We start from the raw sequence: 25,336 nt of genomic DNA, 5'->3' as shown, positions 1-25,336 counted from the left end.
ATGCATCATATCTATTAATTTGTCCCTCTCTGCACTATCATTCCCATCTAGTTGGAGTTTGTGGGTTTTTCCACTTATACACCCAGACTTTTTTTAAAAAAAAATTAATAAATTTGTTATTAGAAATTTCATATTCTTTGACACATCAGCTCCTATCCATTAAATCAGCGTAGAGCTTAATACCAATCATAGCCATATAACACCAATTATTTGTCTCTAAAAGTCACATGTCATCTGGCATTCCCACCACATATGTAAGAAATTGGCATTTATAGCTGAAGGCTTCCAACACCAGAAACATGCATCTACGTGAATTTTATTAAGACTAGCAAGTGTCAGATATCACCATAATAGTATATACTGAGCTTTCTGTATTGATAGGCTCAGTGAACAGTTCTTTACAGAGTTCCAAATCATACTCCATTTTCATTCAGATACAGTAAATCTGATATCTCTATTCAACCTAGATCTAGTTATAGGTTTCCTTCTTCCTTAGCTTCTGCTCATGGTTTGTTTAGAAACAAACCATGAGTCCAAGGTTCGGATGACACAAGCCAGATAATGGCTGTTTTTCCACCAGTGCAGCAGGGGTGAGGAATATGCACCAGCATACTGTTCATTCACATAAAACCACAATTTATTTTACCTATGGTTCAGTGTGACTTGTGAACCAGACCAGTGAAATAAATTGCCTTACCCTCAAATTCCTCCCTCCATTTTCCTTTTTGAATTACAGTGGTGCCCCGCAAGACGAATGCCTCGCAAGACGGAAAACTCACTAGACGAAAGAGTTTTCCGTTTTGGAGGTGCTTTGCAAAATGAATCTCCTATGGGCTTGCTTCGCAAGACGAAAATGTCTTGCGAGTTCCTGCGGGTTTTTCCCCCTCCCCCCCTTTTTCTAAGCCGCTAAGCCACTTATCAGCTGATCCGATAAGCTGATAAGCCGCTAAAAGCCGCTAATAGCGCTAATCCGCTAATCCATCAATGGGCTTGCTTCGCAAGACGAAAAAACCGCTAGACGAAGAGAATCACAGAACGGATTCTTTTCGTCTTGCGAGGCACCACTGTATGTGTACTAGACTGTAAACCTGAGGGCAGGACCATTACTGCTTTTTATCTTTGTATAGCAACTAGAAAATTTTAGGCACTTGAATCACTATAATAATTTCAAGAGCTAGATGTCAAAGTCTTATCAGTGAAGAATTCTGTTAACTGCACGTACCTGTAATCTGCTCCAAGGGAAGCAGCAATGGCATTCAGCTCGCTCTGCTTTTTACTGAGCTTCTTACTCACACATATGACAACATCAGCTAGAGGCTTTGGCTCCTCTTCCTGTTCAAAGTAGAATTAGCAGAAATGTAGTTCAGGGTCACATTTTCAAGGGTGAATTCACTTTGTTTGTAATGCAATGAAAGAAAAGTTATTCTCCTTCCTTTATCCTTCAATGCAATAGTTCAGCAATACCAAATTCATGAAGGTATCTCTAGAAATGTAGTGCCAGTTATGACAGAACTGATTATTTGTTAATAATTATAATAATAATATTTTTTTTTGTATCCCGCCCTCTCCAGCCAAGGCCAAGCTCAGAGCAGCTAACATCATAAAAACAACACAATATGCATAAAAACAGACATCAATTAAAATACATCTTAAAATTAATTCAGACAAGTTAGGCAGGTGGCAATTATCAGGTTGGAATGGAGGGTGGTTGATACTTGCCAAGACCAACTGTTTCCACTGATCTTAAAAGGACATGTGAGCGGGTTAAAGGATTTGGGGTGGGTGGGAGTAAATTGAGGTGACCCCTTCCACTGCCTATTGATAACAAGTGATTGGCAATGTCAAATGAGACAACATTGGTCATCTACATGTTCAGGAAGTACAGGCGGAGCCCATGGCTGATTTGCAGATTAGAACCAACGTGTGTAATTTCACTTCTTCCAGTTGACACACAACCATGGTCACATCCCTCCTCTCCCCACTGAGCCATGCTTACTTCCAAATGCAATTTGAATTCTGCTGCATTTAACCAATCTTTCTGTACAAACAAGCAGCACCCAATTTATGCTATATATGCCCAATCAATCTAAAACCCAAGCCTACCACTTGTTGAGTTGCAACTTTCAACTGAGGGCTTGCAGTGAGAGCAGCTGCTTGCCGAGAGCTGTTTGCCAAAGCCACTTTTAAGTTCCTGCCAATGACTTCTGAAAGAGGAGTACTCAGTTTTCTTTTTTGTGGATTAGAGCTCCCTGGAGTTTCCAAAGCTGCTAGCGCATCCTGAAAAGCAATTAAAATGCACTCATTTAACTGTGCATAGGTTCTCTGCTCAAAGGGATGTTCATGCGATAAAAATGTTTTACAAGTTATTAAAGGTAGTTTACACATTTCTTCTAATTCAATGATAATCGTAGTCGTCATCTAATAAATAAACTGGGAATAGAAAGGAAAGGGATAAAAGAGGGAGGCTGTTATAGGCCAAAGAAGATTTGCAAGGTATTTACCTTTACATCAAAAGAAGGTTTGAACAGCTTGTCTTTAGATAAAAATTTGGATGGTGTGTCAAGATGCAGGGATGGTTCCTTCTGTACTGATTTCCCCGCTTGTGAAGGGCTTGGCTTGCTACCAATTTGATGTGAGACAACCCTCTGGAAAGCTTTACTCTGGAACCGATTCATATCCAGAGGTGTCACAGCTGTTCTTCTCCCAATTTCAAGGAGACTGCTGGGAGGGTCACGTGTATTTGGAGATGCAGAATCCATCTCTGCCTCAGCTGGATGATTTGTGAAACACTCTTGTTTTTGTTGAGTAAAAAATAAAAATAAAATTAAAGCACCATCATTATTTTTTACTTATTTCTTTTGAATACAGTTTTTGTAATAGAGCATCTAATTAGGTTCTTTTAGCTAACACATTTTTCGGCTTTTGTATGGTGCTAGGGATGATGCTACAACCCACCTTTGGTAAAGATCTGAACCAATAGTGGGTCCCAACCTACCAGCAGAAGACCAATGCTAACACTGCTTTTCTCCTTTCACAGATGGAAGTGAACATTCTAGGCCTTTTCTGGTTGTGTCTTATAACTGTGAAAGACTGTGCAATTCAGCACCTATGCTACCAAGACTTGGGGGGTGGAGGGGGGGGAAAGGAATTCCGCTTATAGTGAGGGTTGTGTGGAAATTAGGGTGATGAGTGGTTACTTATATGTTTGCCCTGGTTAGCCAGGGGTTTGTGGGGGGGGGGCACACAGATAATTTATCCAAGTGAGCAGAGTCAAATTGCAACTCATATTCATCATTTTAAATATTTTATTTATTGAAACAAGGAATCCATATTGCATAGATTAGGAAGCACCATGTAAAAGTTCTAAGCTCCTAAAAAATCTCTCTTAAAATCTTACAGTCTCAATACTGAACAGCTCCAAGAATGGAGTCTAGGGCAACATAAATAACTTAGGTCCATTGATTTCAATGGCTCTGCTCCCAAGAATGACTAATGTTGGATCACTCATAGCATTTCACATATCAATATGCTGCCAGTAGATGCTCAGGATTAGTAAGCACAGAATACGTCTGCCTTACGCAATCATGCTACTGAACACACCTACAAAGCTTCAAATGAACCAACCTTCAGTGTCTACATTGTCAATCAGGAACTTGCTGTCATCAGGCTTCTTTCCTGTCCTTGCAGACTCCAGCAGCCAAGCCATGGTAACAGCAGGAAGGTTCCACTTCTTGGCAGCTTCATACTTCGAACCTTCCGGCTCTTTCACCACCAGGTGGGTGCTGACAAGCATTCCTTTCCTTGGGTTGGCTTTTCTCACAAAGAATTCTTGCACTCTGTAATCAAAGCCAGGTGACATTTCCATACCAAGCCACACTACATTAACCTTACAATAAGATCTGAACGCTACTTCATATATGCTCACAATATGCTCGCCTCCTTAAGACAAACACAGTGATTTAAAGTGATAAATCACAGTAAGTACATTTCAACAGCAATTTCCATCGCTGAATTTATTTATTTTTTAAAAAAACTTACACGTTTTCTCCTCTCTCCAAAATCTATGAATTAATTTATGGGGAGGGTTGTGTCCCTTTTGTATCAGAGGGAAAGTCTTGCTTTTTTTGTTCCTTTTTAGGTGTGTTGTTTGATGAAATATGTTAAACTGTTCTGTATTTTTGTACGTATTCTGTATTTATAGATGTATAAAATTGTGGTGGGCCATGGCTCTGAGCAACAGATTCTTACCCTTTTGATATTTTGGAGGTGAAACATTACAACTTGATTGTACAAAATTAACAAAAAAATAAAAACATAACTACATACCTTGCCCCAAGCAAATGTGCCAAATATATTAAAGAATCTCTTTCTGCCCCATTAAACTGACTGAAAGACAATACACATTGTTGTAACGGAGTGTTTCCTTCCTTCACTGGCACAGGTGTGAAAAGTGGACTCGATTGGGGATCTAATAGGGACTGCTGTTCCACACATGTCACCTAAAGATGAGGAAATAAAGATTAACCAATAACCTAGACGTTCTTTCAACTACAATACAGAAGTTCTGAGACAACAAGCCACTGTACTCTATATACAATGTTGCTGGAATCCATCCATCTTGGGAGACAGTGCAATACACTCTATATCCAACTTTCTGGGACTGTAGTAATGCTGTTACACATATTTATTTGGTAACTGTCTAGTTGTTTAATGCAACTGGGAAATTAAACTATGGTTCAGTACATAAAGCTACTATTTATTGTTTTGTAATTGTCATAATATTTGGCACCACAATTCATCTGCTTTATTCAGATGTATCAAACAATTAGCTGTAGCAATTGCTGGATGACATTTGTTAACCATCTTCCAGTGTGTCTCTGGGTTCAGTTTATGAGTGTGGACAGATCAGATATCTGCAGCACATGATTTTTGTGATTGGAACAGTGATAAATAGAACAGAAACACAAAATACACATTTAAGATTCCTAATTTAGTGAGGTTCTCTCTCTCTGTGTGTGTGTGTGTGTGTGTGTGTGTGTGTGTGTGAGAGAGAGAGAGAGAGAGAGAGAGAGAGTAAGAGAGAGAGAGAGAGAGAGAGAGCGCGCACACATTATTTTGGGGTATGCCATCCCTCAATGCAAATTTAAAGTTGGCAACAACATTTTTTCTTTACTGACAACTTTTCTTTTTGCACATGTATTATCCTATGACTTACACTTACCAGCCATGTATTTGTAACCACATCTCCTACAGTTGATTCCACGTTGTAGCCAAGTAGAGGAACCACAGCATAGTCAGCAATAGCTTTACTTTGCTGAGGCAGAACCTTCCCACCATTCTCTTCAATCAGAGGCCTCATGCAGGATTCATCCTCTTTACCAAAACCCAGAAGGATGAACCTCTTTCTGTTGAACAAGGCTCCTTCAATGACTGTAGAAGTGTCTGCCAAGGAACTGTGGCTGGCACTGAACTCTTTTTCTTCTCGAAAGGCAGTGTGATCAATATCACTGTAGTTATTGGCATCAACTGGAAGAGGGGGAAATGTTGCTTCAAAACAAATATTAAAGTGAAGATGTGTTGATCGTGGAAATGAGAAAACGTTCTCCAAGTTACTAGGCTGAAGAGATGTTGAACTGGAGTCCTATCACTTCTTTACACATTCAAGAGGTTACCTTCTTTAATTACTGCAATCCACCAAGCACTTCTTCCACACAACTGTCTCTCATTTTAGCAAATACTGAACTCAAGACTTACACCCCTCCAACATACAAACAAGCTACACTGCAACCAACTGAACACAACCAACCAAGTTCTGGACCCCCCTAACCTCTCGCAATGTTAATATATATAAACACTGGTCCTATCCACGTGATGCTGATATAGCCCCTATACTAACACTTCTGTAGAATGAAAGAACAGCAGCCCCCCATCTCTCTCCCTCCCTTCTCTCTCCCCCCCCCCACTGTACTTTCCTCTGCTTATTTGTCTGTTTAGTAACACAAGAAAATCTTTAATAAAAACTATTTTTTAAGAGAGAAAATGCTGGACTCTTTAGTAAGCCCCAGTTTTTTAAAAAAATATATGTGATTGTGTAGCAGCCAAAGAAGCACCAAGTAAATCATGCCCCACATTTTAGAAGCAAAATGCACGTATTTAAATGAAAAATATGAAGAGGTTCCACGAGATGGGCTATATTTGCCCCTTAGTTTCCCTAAGAATCAGGGTGACTGGGGGAAGGGAGGCAAAATAGGGAGATGATTGAAAAGCAAGTCCTCAGAGAACAATTAACAGAGGTGGCAGAAGGCCAAAGGAATGCAGTGGCAAATGAAAAGAAACAGGACAACTAGAGAAAGAAAATCTGGGAAATTTTACACAGGCTCTAAGGATAAGATAAATTGTAAGGTTCTGGTGGAATAGTGAGGGAGGTCAACATAAGGGAGCTGTAGATAGGTGGGGATACTGGAACAAGCAGAAGAGGCTACATTGCGTGGCAATCTTACCTACTGTGGACTCATTAGCTGAATACTGAGACAGTAGAGCTTCGTCTGCTTCTGGAGCCTGCACTGTTCTCACAACTTCTTTCTTTGAAAGACTGCTTCTTTTTGGAAAGATAGGCTGCTCTAAAACTGGACTGTCAAGTGGCTGGTAGTTTGCCGAAGTGTACTGATCCTCAGGTAGTAAATAACCTTTTCTAAAACATTCCAACAACCACTTAGCTGTCACAATATATGGCCTATAAAACAAAACAAAAAATAAGTTACTATGGGCAGGAGGCTATAGGCTTCCATAAAGGAGCAACCACATTGACATTGCTGCAATGAAGCACAGGCAAGGAGAATTTTTTAAATATAAAGAAGTGGCACATACAGATGTGTCCAAAACACACCCTTTGATACTGTAACAATAAAGATGTTATCTTGGGAAAAGATGTGTAATACATGATCTGCAGTCATAATCCATGTTTCTGTCCCTATATGTTCAAGTGAAATCAGAGGGCTTACATTTACTTCTTTGGACAGGAGCACCGTTACAGAGAATAAAGCCCATAAGACAATCACTTTCATTTAACTCTCTAAAACCTTTTTAGTAATTTACACTGAAATATACACGTCAAAATGTGAATCATTGCACACAAAAGGATATGCAATGGGGAGACAATTTATTGTTATAAATATTTTAATATTAGGGCCGTATGCTGGCAGAAGTTAAGGCTCCAATCCTATACCCATTACCTGGGAGTATATTCCAGTGAATACAACAGGACTTACTTCTAAGTAGATATGTATAAAAGGTAAAGGTAAAGGACCCCTGACAGTTAAGTCCAGTCGCAGACGGCTCTGGGGTTGCGGCACTCATCTCACTTTACAAGCCAAGGGAGCCAGCGTTTGTCCGCAGACAGTTTTTTCCGGGTCATGTTGCCAGTGTGACTAAGCCGCTTCTGGCGCAGCGGAACACCGAAACCAGAGCAGGGCATGGAAACGCCATTTACCTTTCCGCCTATTTATCTACTTGTGCATTTTGGTGTGCTTTCAAACTGCTAGGTTGACAGGAGCTGACACCGAGCAACGGGAGCTCACCCCATCACGGGGATTCGAACTGCTAACCTTCTGATCGGCATGCCCTAGAGGCTCAGTGGTTTAGACCACAGCGCCACCCGCGTCCCTATAGATATGTATAGGATTATACTAAAAAAAGGTAAAGGTAAAGAACCCCTGGACAGTTAAGTCCAGTCAATGGTGACTATGGATGTTCATCTCGCTTCAGGCCGATGGAGCCAGCGTTTGTCACAGACAGCTTTCTGGGTCATGTGGCCAGCATGACTAAACTGCTTCTGGCACAATGGAATACTGACGAGTGCCAGAGCACACAGAAAAGCCATTTACCTTTCCGCCACAGCGGTACCTATTTATCTACTCTCACTGGCATGCTTTCGAACTGTTAGGTTGACAAAAGCTGGGAAAGAGCAATGGGAGCTCACTCTTTTGCATGGATTAAAACCGCCAACCTTTGGATTATAAAACTCAAGAGGCTCAGTGGTTTAGACCACAGCACTACCCGCGTCCCTTTAGGATTGCACTACAAGACATGTTATTATCAGTACCTCTGTGTGGTCTTCTTCAAAAACAGTTTAAGTTCTTCATCATCATAGTCACCCACAATGACATGTGTCACATCTTCATTGAGTTGATTAAAACGAACACCACCTCCGGAGTTAATAAGCTTTCTCATCTTATCTAATTTTCTGCCACTAAAGCCACAAAGGTAAATCTACAAGAAAGGGTAGAGAAAAATCGTGGTTTACTGGCACACTGAGAGACTCCAAATTCAGTCGCAGCTTTATTTTAAATTCTCTCCAGCAGCTTCCACTACTAAATCTGTAAGTCACTGTTCAGTACACATCACTTTCTGTACCTATGTCTCCTATTGATTGTCAACTTTTACAATTACAGGGTATCAGTAACCAAATGCATGAAGACAACTAATCTTGATTGCGTTTAATTCCATTACAAGGAAAACCACAAAGGAAGCAGCTAGGCTATGTGAGTGGTGTTCTAGGACAGTGTTTTTCAACCTTTTGGGGGCAAAGGCACACTTGTTTCATGAAAAAAATCACGAGGCACACCACCACTGTGTGCGGAGAGGGAGATGTCAGAGCCCCGCTGCTCTCTATGGGGAATCGGATGAGAGCGGACCGCCTGTCCGCTCTCATCCGATCCCATCCAATCTGATCCCCACCCAGGATGGATGGAAAATAGGGTGGACACAGTCCAGCACCCGCCTAGTGGGCGAAAATTTGACTTTTTTAAAAAAAAAAATCTTTCGAATTTTTCAATTTTTCCCACGGCACACCAGGCAACATCTCGAACAGTGGTTGAAAAACACTGTTCTAGGAGATCATCTTAATACCTTTTAGCTACCTATCCTGACTTTAGGACAGCAATGCTCCCAAGCAAGTCACTCATGAATTTAATACCTAATTCTGCTCAGCAAAACTCACAAACTATATAGTTTGAGGTGTCCAAAATGGCTGTATTCTCATCATCAGTATCATCATCAACATTTATTACTTGGGTAAATATGCACATGCACATTTAGACATACTCTGCATCCATCTAGTAAATCTTCAGGTGCTTGCAAAGAACTTGTATCCAAGTTGTTCAGGTCATCTGAAGAGGGATCCAGCCTGCTATTCATAGTAGAATTACAAGAGGTTTCATTAACACCGCTTAAATTAATATTTGAAATGTGGCTGACATCTGAGAGTGTTCGACCTTTGAATAAAATGCAGATAGAGACAAAAGTTAGGAGTTATTTCGAGAAAATGTTATATCTACTACCTTTTTATTTTGGTATAAGAAAAAAGGGTAAAATCCCAAGGTTATTATTTATTTTAGCATTTATTAACAACTAGCCCAGTTCCATCACACTGAATATAGTGGTCTGCTATTGTATATAGACAGAACTCACGTTCTGCTTCCTAATGCTTATTCAGGTCCCTCCAAGAAGACAGATTACTCAAAATAATTATTTCCTAAGTTATGAATTTTCTTCTGTCCTTAAGGAGAGAATGTGGACCAAAGAAAGAAGTGACAATAAATTTAAGGGAATTCTTGTTTTTCAAGCTAGGATAGCTCAGTTGGAAGACCATGAGACTCTCAATCTCAGGGTTGGGCAAAAGATTCCTGCAGTGCAGGGGGTTGGACTAGATAACCCTTGTGGTCTCTTCCAACTCTACAACTCCATGATTCTATTATTCTAAATATATTTTAAGGCTTTAAGGATTTCATACAGTATTTCATACAGTGATTTAAATATGGAACAAAAACAATATATGGATGAATTATTTTAACTACAGAGAACACTTAAGGTTGCAATCCTAACACACATACTAGCACGTATAGCCCAATGAATACAATACAAAGGATTTTTACTACTGAGTAAGTACTCTGTATGCATTTAATCCTCAGTTTACTAACAACCAGAGGCCTTGTTTTCCCCTTGGAACTATGGCAAGATATTGTAGTCATCCTGCATACTAACAGCAAGCTCATTCTCAAAGTGTGGATTATTATAAAGCCTAAACAACACCATCCATACACAACAGAGAGGTATCAACAGGCTCAGGAAAGCCATGGCTGGAACCTTAAACAAGAGCACTCCAAGCTACAACTTTTTTTTGCAAGCCCTACTTGTCTACTTGAAAAACACAACAAGGCTGCTCTTGCCTTGGGCTCCAAACATTTCCAAAATAATAGAAAACCTAGACTAGTACACAGGTTGTCAAAGTTTATGAGCCAAAAAATCTGCAAAAATAGACATTAAAAGTGATAAATCAAATCATAATGCTATAAAGATCTCTAATTTTTCTGTTCATAGAGAAGTTAACACATTACAGAACTTAATACTTACTATCGAGCTTGCAAGTTAGGCTAGTAGGAGTTGATGTGCTTGGTGCACTTTCTTGCTTTGCTTTAAGGTCGACTGTGTACATGGATTCATCCTGGCAAAATCCCTTCTCAATGCTGTCAAAAAACCACTGGACTGAAATGCAGTGGACATTCCACCTTCTTGCGCATTCATATTTCTGCCCTGTCCCAAGTACAAAAACAAATACAGTTAAAGTTAATATTAAAATAAGTTCCTCAGATAAATATATAGGGACAGATATTCAAGCATTTTTTTAAAAAAAAATAGCAAACTTTTGTTTCTTAATTCTTGTTTGGGGTGATACAGCACCCAAGATTTAAACACATCCTTAAGAGAAACCCTGAAGAAACAAAACATTGCAGTCAAACCACAATGATTTAAGTGTTGGTTTAACCATTCTGGCAATGCAGGAAGTAAAACACAGCTAGCAGAAAACAATGCATTCTTTTTTGTAATTATCAACTGTGATTTTAACATACTGTCAATTTGCATCCAGATGATGTTTCTTCATTTCAATAGAATGTATGTCCAAATAAATGTGCAAATGCATGGCAGCCTTAGTTTATTATTTTCAATCTATCACGCTGCTGTTACTCAAATATATACATATGCCTGATCCCATTACACTCTCTGGCCAAACCATATGCAGATTTTACACACTGAATTAAATTCCTTGCATCATTTTCAGGCTCTGGAAAAAGCTGTTCTAAATTTGGCCAAATGCAGTCCTGTTAGTGATAAGACAGGTGGGCAGCCTTCAGTCCACAGGCAATAAGACCCTTCTTACCTATTTGCCCTCTGGCATCCCTCTACGCCAATAATGGTGGTGAAATGAATGGACAATGAATGAAATTGCATGCTTGTGTATAGAGTGGGGAGAGAGAAAATGAATACTTGAAGGAGATGAGAGATATGGTAAAGAGAGTGATGAAGTTGTGCTCCATCTCCTTTCCAAGTTTGGTCCTACTCACTGCCAGCTCTGGGCTCACGCACCAGCAGTATGTGCCCACAACTGTTTTCCCTCCAAGATAATGTGGTCCTCAACTTCAAAAGGGGTATCTACCCCTAACACATAGAGTGTAGAGGGAATAAAATGGTTGCTTGTGAGAGTACTTGAAAAAGCATTTTCCACTTTTCCAAAGTAATGAAGTGGTTCAGTGGGGTTTTTTTAGTGTCCTTCTTTTGGGAAAAGAGAAGCATTTTCCTTCTGTTTATGTGAGATATTCCCTAACCCTTGATACTGAAAATTCTTCTCTATACAGAGTGAAAACGGAAGCATGAAAGCCAGAGGCTCACTCCCAGTCTCCATGTGGAAGGAGAAAGGAAGGAAAGGAATGCTGGAAGTGGTTGTGAACAATGGATTGCATGGCATTTTTGTTGCCATGAGGACTCTGTTCATTGATTTGTCAGACAGCACACCATAGATGGCAGCATAAACAGCTTGCTATTTGACATGTTTTGCAGCATGTCAAATTGAAACGAGTCTGCCTGCATTCAAGATGTGAAACCAAATTATTTTACACAAATACACAAGAATCCTCCTGAATTCAACAATTTTTTTAAAAAAATTACCTTTTGGTTCTTGAACAATAAGATGGGTACATTCATTCATCTTAAGTTGCCCTGTATACTGACCACCATTCTCGATAGTGATACGCTGGACTGCTTTTCGGTCTGCACTGCTTAAACCAGTCACACAGATTGTACAACCAAGAAACAAAGGGCATAGGTAGTCTTCCATATTGATGTCTGTATATCTAAACATCCTGTTGGGAACAAGAGCAATAAAAGTATGTCTTGCCATTTCTCTTCATTAGCAGAAAAAAAGAGTTGTGCATGAGTTAAGTAAAGCCAGTACAGAATTTAGTGGCTATGCAACAGAGTCAAGGATATATCATCATTCTTAGGTGTTTAAACCTTCTCCTATAAATCCAAGTAAAGAACAACACAGTATGTCTTTTTTATGTCAATGGTATGAAGCTTGCACTTTGCAACATGATCAACTAACATATAAGTTTAAATTACTATTTGGAGAATACCGTACCATAGCTCAGAATTTTTCAAGTAGTCAGTGTTAGAAACCGAAATATGAAAGCTAGGAGCTAAATAGAACCTGAAACCTAGGTCATGGGTGCAACAACAGAATGTCTAGGTGCACTTTTTTATAACGAGAATACAAAGCTGAAAATGAATAAATGCAGCTAAAATATTATGTTCATTTTTCACATGGTCTAGTCCTTCCCCTGCTCACCCCTCTAATATTCTTAAGAGGGTTTCTTCTCCAGTCTTCAGAGAGTAGCTGGAAGTGGGGAGGCAGAAAAAGGTCCTCCTTTCCTTCCACTCTGCAGTTTTAATATGAAATCTTAGGTGCCCAGAGCTCAGAAACGGCTCACGCTAATGAAATTCCCTGTCGCAAAATGCACCTAAAACAACGGGAGTTTCAAACACTGCAAATAGTATTACTTTTCTAATTGCACGAATGTAGTCTTACCTATGTTGGGATTTATCCCACAATGCTTTTACCCAGGAGGGAAGCAAAATGGGTTTTTTTAAGTTAGCAGCAACTAAATATTTCTTGCTTCCAACTTCTCCAGCTATAAGATGTGTTACTGACACATTAAGATCTCTATATACACGGCCGCCCATCATCTGCACATACTTGTGGACTTCTTCCTATGAAAGAGAAAAAACAGCAGCAAATGAAAATAAACCAAGACAAAGCAGATCAAATGAGGATTAGCAAAACACTATAAACAAAAACAATAATATGGTATCATAAAGCTAACAGAAGTACAGCTGAAATAGTGTCAGGTGTGCACAGCGCATTTAGTAGACAATACTGGCAGACTTAAGATGATTCAAGGAAAAGCAAAAATAAAAATAAAAAGCATGCCTGCGATGCACATTTTTGTTGTAAAACACCCTTAAATCCAGATTAGATGAAAGGTGGTACATAAATGTTTCAATAAATATATAAAATAGCAGACTCAAAGTAGGTATTTTCAGACTGCAGAAAAAGAAGACAGGGAAGATTCATGATAATCTTGAAATGTCTGACAACCTTTCCGCACTGTCAAAAGAAAAGGACAAGTACTACTAATATGTATAAATTAGCAAAGAACAGATCTGTGTTACATATTACTAAAGCGTTCCTAAATCAAAGAGAAGGGCAACGGAATATATTTTCTTAAGGTATAAAATTGATGTGGTTTACAAAATTAGACATTTATCAATGATGTTTTAAGCAAGGTAATGTTCTTGCTGCAATGAAGAGTTTTGGCCCTTCTGATCTTGATTTCAAGGCATCAATGGCAAATCTATCTATTTAGCTGAAATGGTGACATATCAAAAGACAATTTGACTCCTAGTTATGACTAGATGCTTACAATAAGATGAACACCCAACTCTTCAAAACACACCAATAAAAAAGAATTACCCTAGTTTCTTTTTGAAGGCTTGTACAGGATACAGTTACATCAGCCATTGTCATATTAAATACTGGATGGTCTGCCCTTGGCACACATCGCTGGTTCTGCATACAGTAGACAACTACTTGTGGTCCAACAATTCTGCAACCAAGCTGAAACAAGAGATAAGACAAAACAAGATGGTAAATAGGAACTTTTTCCTTAGAAAAACTGTTCTCCCACACTTCCAATACACATGGCACGCCTAAAAAAAAAAAGCTAATAATAATAATAATAATAATAATAATAATAATAATAATAATAATAATAATTTATTTATATCCTGCCCTCCCCAGCCGAAGCCAGGCTCAGAGTGGCTAACAACATTAAAATGATACATTCTAAAATCATTTCATTATAAAATCAATTAAAATCAGATTAATGGCAACCGTTGAGCTAGAGTTCTGTGTGGATTGCCAAAGGAGGGGGTCAGACAAGTTTGGTGCCAAGGTTGCAGGTTTGACCCCCAAATGAGACAGCTGCATATTCCTGCATTGCAGGGGTTTAGACTAGATGATCCTTAGGGTCCCTTCCAACTCTACAAATCTATGATTGTGTGTCAGTACATATCTTGCAATACTAACAATATACACGTGGACAACTGTTCAATCAGATGACACTGGATTATTTCAGAAGGCAAATAATGACATATAAACCATCTATTTCTTCATCCCATTTATAGTCCCAGTATCCACATTAGGTTCTGCTAGTCCAGTCTTCTTCAATGTTGGGTCCTCAGATGTTGTTGGACTCCAACTCCCATCATCCCTGACCATTGGCTAAGCTGGCGGAGGATGATGGGAGCTGGAGTCAAACAGCATCTTGCAGAACACCGTGCTAGCCTACACTTGATTCCCACAGGAACATACAGAAATACTGACATAAATCTGCTCTCCGTGAAATAATTAAAAACAGAGGTGAGATACATCTACATCCACTTCCCTCCCCACCCGATAACATTAGTGTGTGTGTGTTAATTACAAGAACAGATTTTCAATTCCTTTAGAATTTATCAAGATACTGCATTAACAAAGTCACTATGTAAATAAAACACAAACCTTTTGAAGGTGATTAAAAACAATGCCACTGAACTGATCACAAATATAAAGGGATTTGTCATTCTCTTGTATCTTCAGTGCAGCTGTATTTTCAAGAATCTGGAGGGATTCTTCTGACTGAAATTCTTTGATGGACTGCAAAATATAACAAAAGCAGTAGGCAAGTATTCTGTAGATTTGTAAACAGTTTCTTTGAATATAAACGGTGGTTGCACTGAAATATGCCTGTACCTGGTTATACTTACTAAAAACATATTCACATTCAATTCAAAATATTGGGCCAGTTCAGAAATAACTGTAAGCCAAACCATAGCCTACTACAAACATCTAGGTTCTCAGAGAGAAGATTGCAGCTGCTGCACTAAACCATAGTTTAACTTAGAATTACATCTGAACCAGGGCTTGTTGTTTACGTTCTCTAGACAAACTACAAGAGACAAGTCATAAAGCAAATCTTGGCTACAATTTGTGCTTTGTTTACAGTGAGATAAACCATAAAATTGCTGTTTACTTTTTCAACACACAAAACTTAATATTTAAAATACATATAAAAAGGTATTCATTGATCACATTACATTCACAGATCAACTCCACATACTAAATAAGCTTACCTCAAGGGCCTGAAGGAAAAATTCTGAGTTTTCTGCAGACTTTATAAACTTCACAAAATATGGTTCCTTGCTATTTTTCATTGTTCAACTAATGAAGAAATAGGAAAGCAGATTTAGCTTTATTTAGAAAGGAAAACTATTATGAACAGATTAGTGGAAAAATCAATTGCTAGTGGAAACCTATGCATGCGGATACTATGGCACAGACCAGTTTTTACCAAACTATGATGGCTGTTAGGAAGCACCTGTTTTCTGCTTACTTTAAAATACAGTAACAACCCATTTGACAAAAATCCCAATGTCCTCTTTACTAACGATGATTACTCCTGATTAGTTCTCTTTGTTTATATTCCTATCAGTTATTCATAAAAGACTTTATGAGAATATACAGCCTGCATTTATGTTTGTTGTCTGGGCAGTTCAGGATGGAGGCGCACACATTGCCCAGGCTTGCGCCCCAATGTAGCCTGATGTGGCAGGCAAGGCAAGGATGTTGCAACTTCCCAACAATCCCCCTTCAGGTAGGACTGCTGCTGAAGGCCAGGTGCTTGACGACACCTGTCCACTTCCTCTGCCATACATTGAGGAAGGAAAATGGGAGGCTGCTGTTGGCTCCAAACCCCATAGGCAAAAACAAACAATGGCCAGGTGTATCTTAGGCACAATCTTATGTAGAGGCCCATGGTTCCCATGGGGGCGGGAGGCAATTTGGTAGCTTGTTTAGACCAAGTTAATGGCCTTTTAGGCTTCCCTCCACGTGAATAGGAGCTCACTTTTTGAACACTGTAAAAAAAAAGTAAAGGGACCCCTGACCATTAGGTCGTCGTGGCCAACTCTAGGGTTGCAATGCTCATCTCACTCTATAGGCCGAGGGAGCCGGCGTACAGCTTCCGGGTCATGTGGCCAGCATGACTAAGCCGCTTCTGGCGAGCCAGAGCAGCGCATGGAAACGCCGCTTAACTTCCCGCCGGAGTGGTACCTATTTATCTACTTGCTTTCGAACTGCTAGGTTGGCAGGAGCAGGGAATGAGCAACCGGAGCTCACCCGTTGCGGGGATTCGAACCGCTGACCTTCTGATCGACAAGTCCTAGGCTCTGTGGTTTAACCCACAGTGCCACCCACATCCCCCTTGAATACTATAGTAAGTATTTTACGTCACACGAGCGGGGGCTTTAGGATTTTAGAGATGCTTAGGAGGGTCATGGCCAAAAAAGGTGGGGAACCACTGGTCTAGGCGCCGGCTGGTTCCAAGCTAAGCACAGATAAGAAAATGGGTAGGCAAACTAAGGCCCGGGGGCCGGATCCAGCCAGTCACCTTCTAAATCCGGCCCGGGAATCAGCGTGTTTTTACATGAGTAGAGTGTGTGTTTTTATTTAAAATGCATCTCTGGGTTATTTGTGGGGCATAGGAATTCTTTCATTTCCCCCCAAAAAATATAGTCCGCCCCCCCCCCACAAGGTCTGAGGGACCCTGCTGAAAAAAGTTTGCTGACCCCTTGCTTAAGAACCAAGGAAGAGCCCTGCTGGGTCGGGGTCAAAGGCCCATCTTAGTCCAGCATCCTGCACCGCCGTTTGCAAGGAAGGGTGCATTGTCCTCAAGCGCACCAGGAAGCCAGCGCTGAGGGGACTCGATTCAGGTTGTGGGGATACAGTGGGACGGACCCACGGCCACCTGCCCCACACATCATATGGCAGGTAAAGGGACATGGCAGGCATTGTGCTTGGTTTGGGTGCGTGAATCATAGAAGTGGAGAGCGGGAGGGGGACCTCCAAGGGTCATCTAGCCCAACCCGGGAATCTCGCCAAAGCATCCACGGCAGACGCGGCCATCCGGGGAGAGGAGCCCCCACCGAACACCTCAGAAAGCTCTTCCTTGCGACGGGGGTTGGGAGCCCTGGGAGGCCTCCGCTCCCCCCTCAGCCTCTCCTTGCCTCGAACGGCTCATAGCCGAAAGCCCCGACCACGACTGAGGCAAACTGGGCAGGGAGGGCGAAGAAGTGTGACGGGGTGGGGTGCCCGCCCACTACAGGGGCGAAAAAAGGCCGAGGCGACGCTCCCCTTCCGCTTACCCCGTCGCCTCAGCTCTCCGCCGCTGCTTCCTTCCTCCCCTCAGAGGAATCCAGAATCATAACCTCCCGAAGGCTGGCGGGAGAAGACGAGGAGCCTAAAGTGCGCATGCGTGAATGACGCCTGAGCGCTTCTCTCGCGAGCGAGCGAGCGCCCTCTCCCCGCCCCGCTTCTTTATTGTTGTTGTTAACTCCTTCGCTGCTTCTCGCGGCTCCTCCCTTTAGGGACGAGAGCCGGAAAGCGAGCTAGAGAGAGAGAGAGAGAGAGAGCGGCCCCTTTTAAAAATGCACCGCGACGTCGCGGAAAGGGAAGCGCCGGGTTCAAAAGCGCAGCGTGGGAGCGGCAGCCGCCGGGCAATCCCCTCTTGCCTAGGAGGCTTGTGAAGTACATCGCTAAGGGAGGAGCGGTGTTCACGTGTTTGGTTCACGTGTGAATGCGCGGCCGAGCTCCACGCCGTGCTCGTGTTTTGTTGGCAGCCGCCCAGAATAGCTGGGTAAACCCATCCAGATGGGCGGGGTATATAATAATAACATTAATAATAATAATAATGTTTTGTTTTATTATTCGTGGAAGGAAGCGTGGCGCACAAGCCCGTGGTGCTTTAGCAGGGGGGGCGGGGTCCTACCGCGCGCGCGGAAGTCACTTGGTCATGCAGTTTTGTTGGGCATATTTTCTTAGAATCATAGGATCCTGGTTTTTGTTTAGAGCAGCGCAGAATTTTAGGGCGGTGCTGGCGGTTTCCCGGTGCAGGGCGCCGAGCGGAGGGGGCTAATAGTAATAATTAATAAAGCCTATACATATATGGGTAGCTACTGAGAAGATCTATAAAAAAGCAACTGTACTGTTATGTACTGAGTTGAATAGGATCCAAAATGCAGCAGTCTGATTGGTCCTAGAACAATAGGCTCCAGAATGCAGGAGTCTGATTGGTCCGCAGGAGCCACCCAATCCAACTCCAGGTGCAAGTGAATCCGCAATCAGATTAGCCTACAGGAGAATCCCAGAATTAGCCAATCAGGTGGGGCCCATTGTGTAAATAATGTATACAAAGCAGACATTTCGGGGGAACTTCCATTCCTCACTACTCTGAGCTGAAGAAAGAGCATGAAATCCACACTTGACTCCAAGTATATTTCATGTACCAAAAGGAATTATTGTGAAAATAACAAATATTGGGAGCGTGGGGTGACGGGGCATATTACCAAAGTACGCCCTGGTTTAGGAGCTTGTTTTGGTTCATTGTGGGTAGCCCAGCTCCCAGCTAAGAGGACGGATGGGAGCTGCGCATTTGCCGGTTTTAAGGGTTTTGAACCGGTAAGATTGCTAAGCATCAGTGGTGAGAAGTCAAGAAGCTCTTTGTGAGGTTGTGTGAAGAAGCCTTGTTTGTTCAAACTGTGGTTTAATGGGTATTATTCAACACTGTGGTTCTCAAACTTTTTTTCTCTGAGCCACACTTTCACAATAAAAATTTGCTTAGGCCACAACACACCAAATTTTTTTTATTGATAAGGAATAACATTGGAAAACACAAGTAGGATTGTCCTCGGTATAACTTGATGCACTTGCATCTAATTTTGAAAAGATACCTATCCATATTCTGCAAATAAAAAAATATTTTGATACTATACCATACCATGCTGAAATGTTAAATCATGGAATCATAGAATTGTAGAGTTGGAAGGGAACACAAGGATCATGTAGTCCAACCCCCTGCAGTGCAGGAATATCTCCTGCCAAACCCTTTGAGAACCACTGGTTTTAACATTCTGCCATTTGTATTGTGATGAATTTGATGTGAGAGGCGGAGTCTTCTGTCTAGGACTCTCCGTATGCAAAAGAAGGATCCATATTCCAGTTGGTGGTTGCAGGTTTAGAATGTTTGATTGGACAGTGTGATTGGCTGGTGCTAGACTATGGCTACCAGCTTTTTTTTCAATGAATCCAGGGACACTTTTTTTTTTTTTTTTTGGAAGCTGAGTAGCAACAGGGAGTCAGTAGTGAGGATGGTGAGACAAAAGACCCTGGGCCTAAGCACACATGCATATTGTATGAAGATGCAAAGCCCTTCTTTTTCACCCTGTCAAACATAAATGCGCAGAGTTTTTAAAAAACTGTGCAATGGCGCGCCACCCTCCTGTGACTCCTGAGCCTTCCCCAATCTCCTGCCCCCTTCCCCCTTTGTTTTGACAGATCGGGAGAGGCTCGGGAGTGGCAGGTGAGTGGCCGTTGCCCAGGAGGGGCTCAAGGTGCGCGGTTTCTCTGCCAGGCAAGGTGCAAAGCGCTTCTTTCCCACCCTGTGAAACGTAATGCGCAGTGTTTAAAAAACTGGGCAATGGCTGCCCTCAATCAGTCAAAACAAAGGGGGGAGGGGGCAGGAGATCTGTACCGCGAGACGTCCCCGGTTCCTCTTTGGCAGTGGGGGCAGCTGTGGCAGCCTCAGCAGTCCGGAGCCAGCCTGGTAGTGCAGTTGGCTTCAGGAGCTGCTCGCTGCCATGGTGCCCGCCATTTTTCCTCACCCGAAGTCCCTATATGGTGTGTTGCACACAAGACACATCATATGGGGACTTCCAGTGAGGAAAAATGGCAGGTACCAGAGTAGCAAGCAGCTCCTGAAGCCAGCCAGAGCCAACTGCACTACCAGGCTGGCTCCAGTCTGCTGCTGCCACGTTTTCCCGGGGACAGATTTGCAAATCTGGGGACATTCCAGGGACGGAATTTGCAGATTTGCAAATCCAGGGGCTGTCCCCAGGAACCAGGGACATCTGGTAACCCTGTGGTAGACCAAGGAAGCTAGGAGAACGGTAGGCTCTGGTATCTGGTGGGAGAGCCAGAGGAAGATGGCAAAAGGGCAGCAAAGAACAGGCCTGTGGTTCTTAGGTCAGTCAGAGTTGAACCAGAGAGACTTCAACAAAAGTCTTCAGTTATAGTGTTGGTGAGGCATAATCGGGATGGAGTAATTGGCAAAAGTATTTGAAAAGGGCAACTAGCTGCTTCTTTACTGATCTGTCTCCGCAGCTGGAGGCAGTAATTTGAATGCCAATTGCAGGAGTAAGTGCTATCAAGCTCATCTCCTGCTTATGGTCTTCTGTTAACGGAGAAATCTGAGGGCTCCCTTGGACAAAAAAACAAGGATACCAGCCAGGAATACCAGAGCAAAACAGCAGCCAGTAGGCTTGGTCTTTATTGAAGACTGTCGCGACAGAACTCCCACCTGCCACCAGGTGAAACAAAATGGAAGCCCCGAACAAAAGAAGACTCCAACTTTTATTAGCTACGAATCCCCCATGCTACGCCCCCAAGACTGAATCATAACATCACGACTACATCATTGACACATCACAAAGAGGAGGGGTTGAGGGAGGAGTTGTGGAGGTAACCTGAGTGTCTTGTCACCTGGCCGGTTCCACCTTCCCCCCTCCCCATGAGTAAATTCCAGAGGACAAAGGGGAGTTGGCAGTTTCCTGTCCCCAGAGGGGAGAGCTGATCATTGTCCTTTGTTTCAGTCCGTGCTGAATCCACTCCCATATGCAGGTCCTTTGTGAGTCTGATGGTCTTCTGTCTGGGACCATCAAGGTTGGCGTGCCAACTGGGTAGGTGTTGGTACGCTCGAGGGATTATGGCTGCCCTCTATCAAACCTTCCCCATTTTGTAGTCCTTCCTTCATGGGGTAAAATAAAAGTGGAACAGTGCAGATCCGATATATGGGTGATTTTCTATGAATTTATAACAGAAGTGTCGCGTATGTCGTGTGTGAGTGAGTGTGTCAAGTTTCTACAAACTGAATGATTTGGGGGGGAGGTTTCCTGCAACACTTCCCATAAGCATCTGGTTGGCCACAGTAAGACCAGCATGCTGGACTGTATGGGCCACGGGCCTGACAGGATGTTCTCAAAGCTGTCTTTAGTTTAGTAAAACAGCTCTGCTGTTCTGAAGTGAAAATAAACATGTTGGGTTATCCATACTGATTTGTTGTTGTTGTTTAGTCGTTTAGTCGTGTCCGACTCTTCGTGACCCCATGGACCAGAGCACGCCAGGCACTTCTGTCCTCCACTGCCTCCCGCAGTTTGATCAAACTCATGCTAGTAGCTTCAAGAACACCATCCAACCATCTCATTCTCTGTCGTCCCCTTCTCCTTGTGCCCTCCATCTTTCCCAACATCAGGGTCTTTTCCAGGGAGTCCTCTCTTCTCATGAGGTGGCCAAAGTATTGGAGCCTCAGCTTCACGATCTGTCCTTCCAGTGAGCACTCAGGGCTGATTTCCTTCAGAATGGAGAGGTTTGATCTTCTTGCAGTCCATGGGACTCTCAAGAGTCTCCTCCAGCACCATAATTCAAAAGCATCAATTCTTCGGCGATCAGCCTTCTTTATGGTCCAGCTCTCACTTCCATACATCACTACTGGGAAAACCATGGCTTTTACTATACGGACCTTTGTTGGCAAGGTGATGTCTCTGCTTTTTAAGATGTTGTCTAGGTTTGCCATCGCCTTTCTCCCAAGGAGCAGGCGTCTTTTAATTTCGTGACTGCTGTCACCATCTGCAGTGATCATGGAGCCCAAGAAAGTAAAATCTCTCACTGCCTCCATTTCTTCCCCATCTATTTGCCAGGAGGTGATGGGCCCAGTGGCCATGATCTTCGTTTTTTTGATGTTGAGCTTCAGACCATATTTTGCGCTCTCCTCTTTCACCCTCATTAAAAGGTTCTTTAATTCCTCTTCACTTTCTGCCATCAAGGTTGTGTCATCTGCATATCTGAGGTTGTTGATATTTCTTCCGGCAGGCATAGGCAAACTCGGCATGCCAGATGTTTTGGGACTACAGTTCCCATAATCCCTCACTGGTCCTGTTAGCTAAGGATCATGGGAGTTGTCCCAAAACATTTGGAGGGCCGAGTTTGCCTATGCCTGCAATACAGCTTGGGACAAGGATACCCAAAAGATTGTCTCACCTGACCAATCACTGCAGGTGAGGGTCTCCTGAAGATACCATCTTATCGGGAGGACTGTTCTGCACATTATAAGATCCAGGCCTTAAGGTTGTTTCACAATTCAGAATTCCCTCCCCTTAAATATTAGACAGGCACTGTCTCTGTTGTCTCTTTGGCACCTACTGAAGACCTTCCTTTTCCAAAAGTACTTTTAAGTACAGCGCTACCTTGATACTCGAACTGCTTGGCTGCCAAACAAATCCGCTCCCAAACGCCACAAACCCAGATGTGCTCCGGTTTGTGAACGTTTTTCAGAAGCCGAACATCTGACGCAGCTTCCGCTTGAGTGCAGGAAGCTCCTGCAGCCCATTGAAGCCGCACCTTGGTTTTCAAACTGTTTCAGGAGTCAAACGGACTCCCAGAACATACTAAGTTTGAGAACTAAGGTACCACTGTAGAGATCTTTCCCAGTCTGCATCTGCATTGCAATTGTTTGCAGAGATTTAATTGGTTTGGGTGTTTGCCTCCCTGGGCTCCTTTGGGAAGAAGGGCGGGATATACATTTAATAAATAATAACCATTTCCCACACAATGAGTGTTGGTCCCTGAGGAAAACAAAAGAAAAGAGCTATTAGGTACTGACTATATTATATATTCTGGGAATATACGATAAGCAGGGTATGTTTGGGGACCTGCATTTTTACTTCTACCACCCCATGCAGTCTTGGTTAAGTTTCTAGCTCTGTGACAGAGGTGACTCCAGAAAAACATGTTGGGGAAATAAAAAGATGGCAAACACCATTATTGGGAGAGGAAGGATTTAATCTACATTATATAGGGCCTCAATATACAACAATTTGATGCTGAAGTAGTGAATGGGAAATATTGGGGGGGGGTCACAGCAACTGCGCTTCATTATTTTCCCCATAGGAGTTGGAGGCAGATTTTATGTATGGGCAGGGAAACTAAGGCCCGGGGGCCAGATCCAGCCCACGGACGGTTTGGGAATCAGTGTGTTTTTACATGAGTAGAATGTGTGCTTTTATTTAAAATGCATCTCTGGGTTATTTGTGGGGCATAGGAATTCCTTCATTTATTTCCCCCCAAAAAATATAGTTTGGCTCCCCACAAGGTCTGAGGGACAGTGGACTGGCCCCCTGTTAAAAAAGTTTGCTGACCCCTGGTATACTGTATATTGATATGAGCTTCCGTCGCATAAAGGAGTAAACTCTCCTATTATCCAGTTTAGTTGCCATCATCCCATTAAACTACAGGCAAAACATATAATCTTCAGAACTCCAAAACACGAGGAAGCAAAATTTAATGACTACACGTGTATATTGTAGTACAAAACAAGCTTTTATTGTTGGATTTATAACAAGTCAATCCTGAGCACATTTAGGTGAACATTTATCCCACTTTTCACAGCTGAATAAGCAGTTCAGCTTCATAAACAGCACTATGTTCTCCATTTATTACGCTCACCTTATTGGCTTGTGTCAGAGATACCAGTTCCCTCTTTCTCATTTAACAAAACCCGCATTTGTATAGCTGTTCTTTAATATTCCGCGGCCACCAGTTTCAAAGCCTGGTAGCTGATATAATAAGTTTAGGCAAGAGATGGATGCCAACACCAGAGATAGGTAGAACTTTAAGCTTGTTGGTTTATTAAAAGGTACTATGTACATAAGGGAATTCTGATATTTGCATTGGGGTCTTAAAGGTACTCGTTTATGGTTTCTGAAGACTTTAAAGTCCCGTTGCTGACACCAGCCTCTAAGTAGCTTTTATCTCAGGCCGAATTCCCTGAACTTCCACCCCAGTCAAAATACTCTTGACAACTCAATCCAGCCTCTGTTGGGGGACAGTCTGCCTCTGTACCCCAAAGCTCTTTTGGTTGTAGTTCTGGCTGCTTGGACAATTAGGCCAACTTAAAAAACCCATTTGTGTAACCTTCCTCTGGCAAGACTTTTGCCCAAGGCAGCTTTTTCAGATCACCTCCGCCGCTGACTCCTTTCTCCTGATCTTCATCAGACAGGTATTAATAACAAGCTGACATTCGTATCCAGACTTTAGCTATTCTCATTAGCCTTTTTCTCGGACCTTTCCCCTCAAACCTTTCTGATCCACTCACTTTCCCGCAAAAATCTAACTTCCTTTCCCTGACAGTTGACTCTCAGCTGACTAGGAACTCCAGCCTGTCAATGTGTTATAACCCAGATCAATCTGAATGAATACAGTGGTACCTCGGGTTAAGTACTTAATTCGTTCCAAAGGTCTGTTCTTAACCTGAAACTGTTCTTAACCTGAAGCACCACTTTAGCTAATGGGGCCTCCTGCTGCCACCACGCCACCGGAGCACGATTTCTGTTCCCATCCTGAAGCAAAGTTCTTAACCTGAAGCACTATTTCTGGGTTAGTGGAGACTGTAACCTGAAGTGTATGTAACCTGAGGTACCACTGTATACCTGTTCCAGGCCCAGCCTAATACAGTTGTACCTTGGAAGTCGAACAGAATCCGTTCCGGGAGTCCATTCGACTTCCAAAACGTTTAAAAACCAAAGCGTGGCTTCTGATCAGCTGCAGGAAGCTCCTGCAGCCAATCAGAAGAGGCGGAAGCCCCATCGGAAGTTTGGCTTCCAAAAACAGTTCATAAACCGAAACACTCACTTCCGAATTTGCAGCGTTCGGGAGCCAAAACATTTGAGAACTAAGCTATTCAAAAACCAAGGTACAACTGTACATTCCCCTCTCTCTCTTCACAGAAGCTGTCAAGGA

At 42.4% G+C, this 25,336-nt stretch overlaps 1 protein-coding gene and 1 long non-coding RNA gene across 2 annotated transcripts in view; both read right to left on the bottom strand.

Moving 5' to 3' along the window:
• TOPBP1 (DNA topoisomerase II binding protein 1) overlaps window positions 1-17,776 on the bottom strand; it is a 29,539-nt gene extending 11,763 nt beyond the window's left edge. The window contains exons 1-16 of the mRNA XM_082193162.1: window positions 17,635-17,776; window positions 15,565-15,652; window positions 14,954-15,088; window positions 13,865-14,008; window positions 12,920-13,101; window positions 12,001-12,194; window positions 10,411-10,590; window positions 9,103-9,272; window positions 8,102-8,268; window positions 6,501-6,733; window positions 5,222-5,526; window positions 4,327-4,499; window positions 3,625-3,836; window positions 2,502-2,791; window positions 2,104-2,277; window positions 1,223-1,332 (exon numbers count right to left, since the gene is read on the bottom strand). Of these exons, the coding sequence (XP_082049288.1) occupies window positions 1,223-1,332; window positions 2,104-2,277; window positions 2,502-2,791; window positions 3,625-3,836; window positions 4,327-4,499; window positions 5,222-5,526; window positions 6,501-6,733; window positions 8,102-8,268; window positions 9,103-9,272; window positions 10,411-10,590; window positions 12,001-12,194; window positions 12,920-13,101; window positions 13,865-14,008; window positions 14,954-15,088; window positions 15,565-15,645 (2,750 nt within the window). The 5' untranslated portion in view covers window positions 15,646-15,652; window positions 17,635-17,776. The remainder of the gene's footprint in view (window positions 1-1,222; window positions 1,333-2,103; window positions 2,278-2,501; window positions 2,792-3,624; window positions 3,837-4,326; window positions 4,500-5,221; window positions 5,527-6,500; window positions 6,734-8,101; window positions 8,269-9,102; window positions 9,273-10,410; window positions 10,591-12,000; window positions 12,195-12,919; window positions 13,102-13,864; window positions 14,009-14,953; window positions 15,089-15,564; window positions 15,653-17,634) is intronic.
• A 6,122-nt stretch (window positions 17,777-23,898) lies between these two features.
• Window positions 23,899-25,326, bottom strand: LOC309515377. Its single transcript, XR_014212435.1, has 2 exons — window positions 24,956-25,326; window positions 23,899-24,864 (listed from the first exon to the last, which is right to left on the bottom strand). It is a non-coding gene; the product is annotated as an uncharacterized lncRNA (long non-coding RNA).
• Window positions 25,327-25,336: the final 10 nt, after the last annotated feature.

This window comes from Podarcis vaucheri (assembly GCF_965113315.1).
Source record: "Podarcis vaucheri genome assembly, chromosome: 12".
NCBI lineage: Eukaryota > Metazoa > Chordata > Lepidosauria > Squamata > Lacertidae > Podarcis > Podarcis vaucheri.
This window is presented reverse-complemented; position numbering and strand designations above follow the sequence as displayed.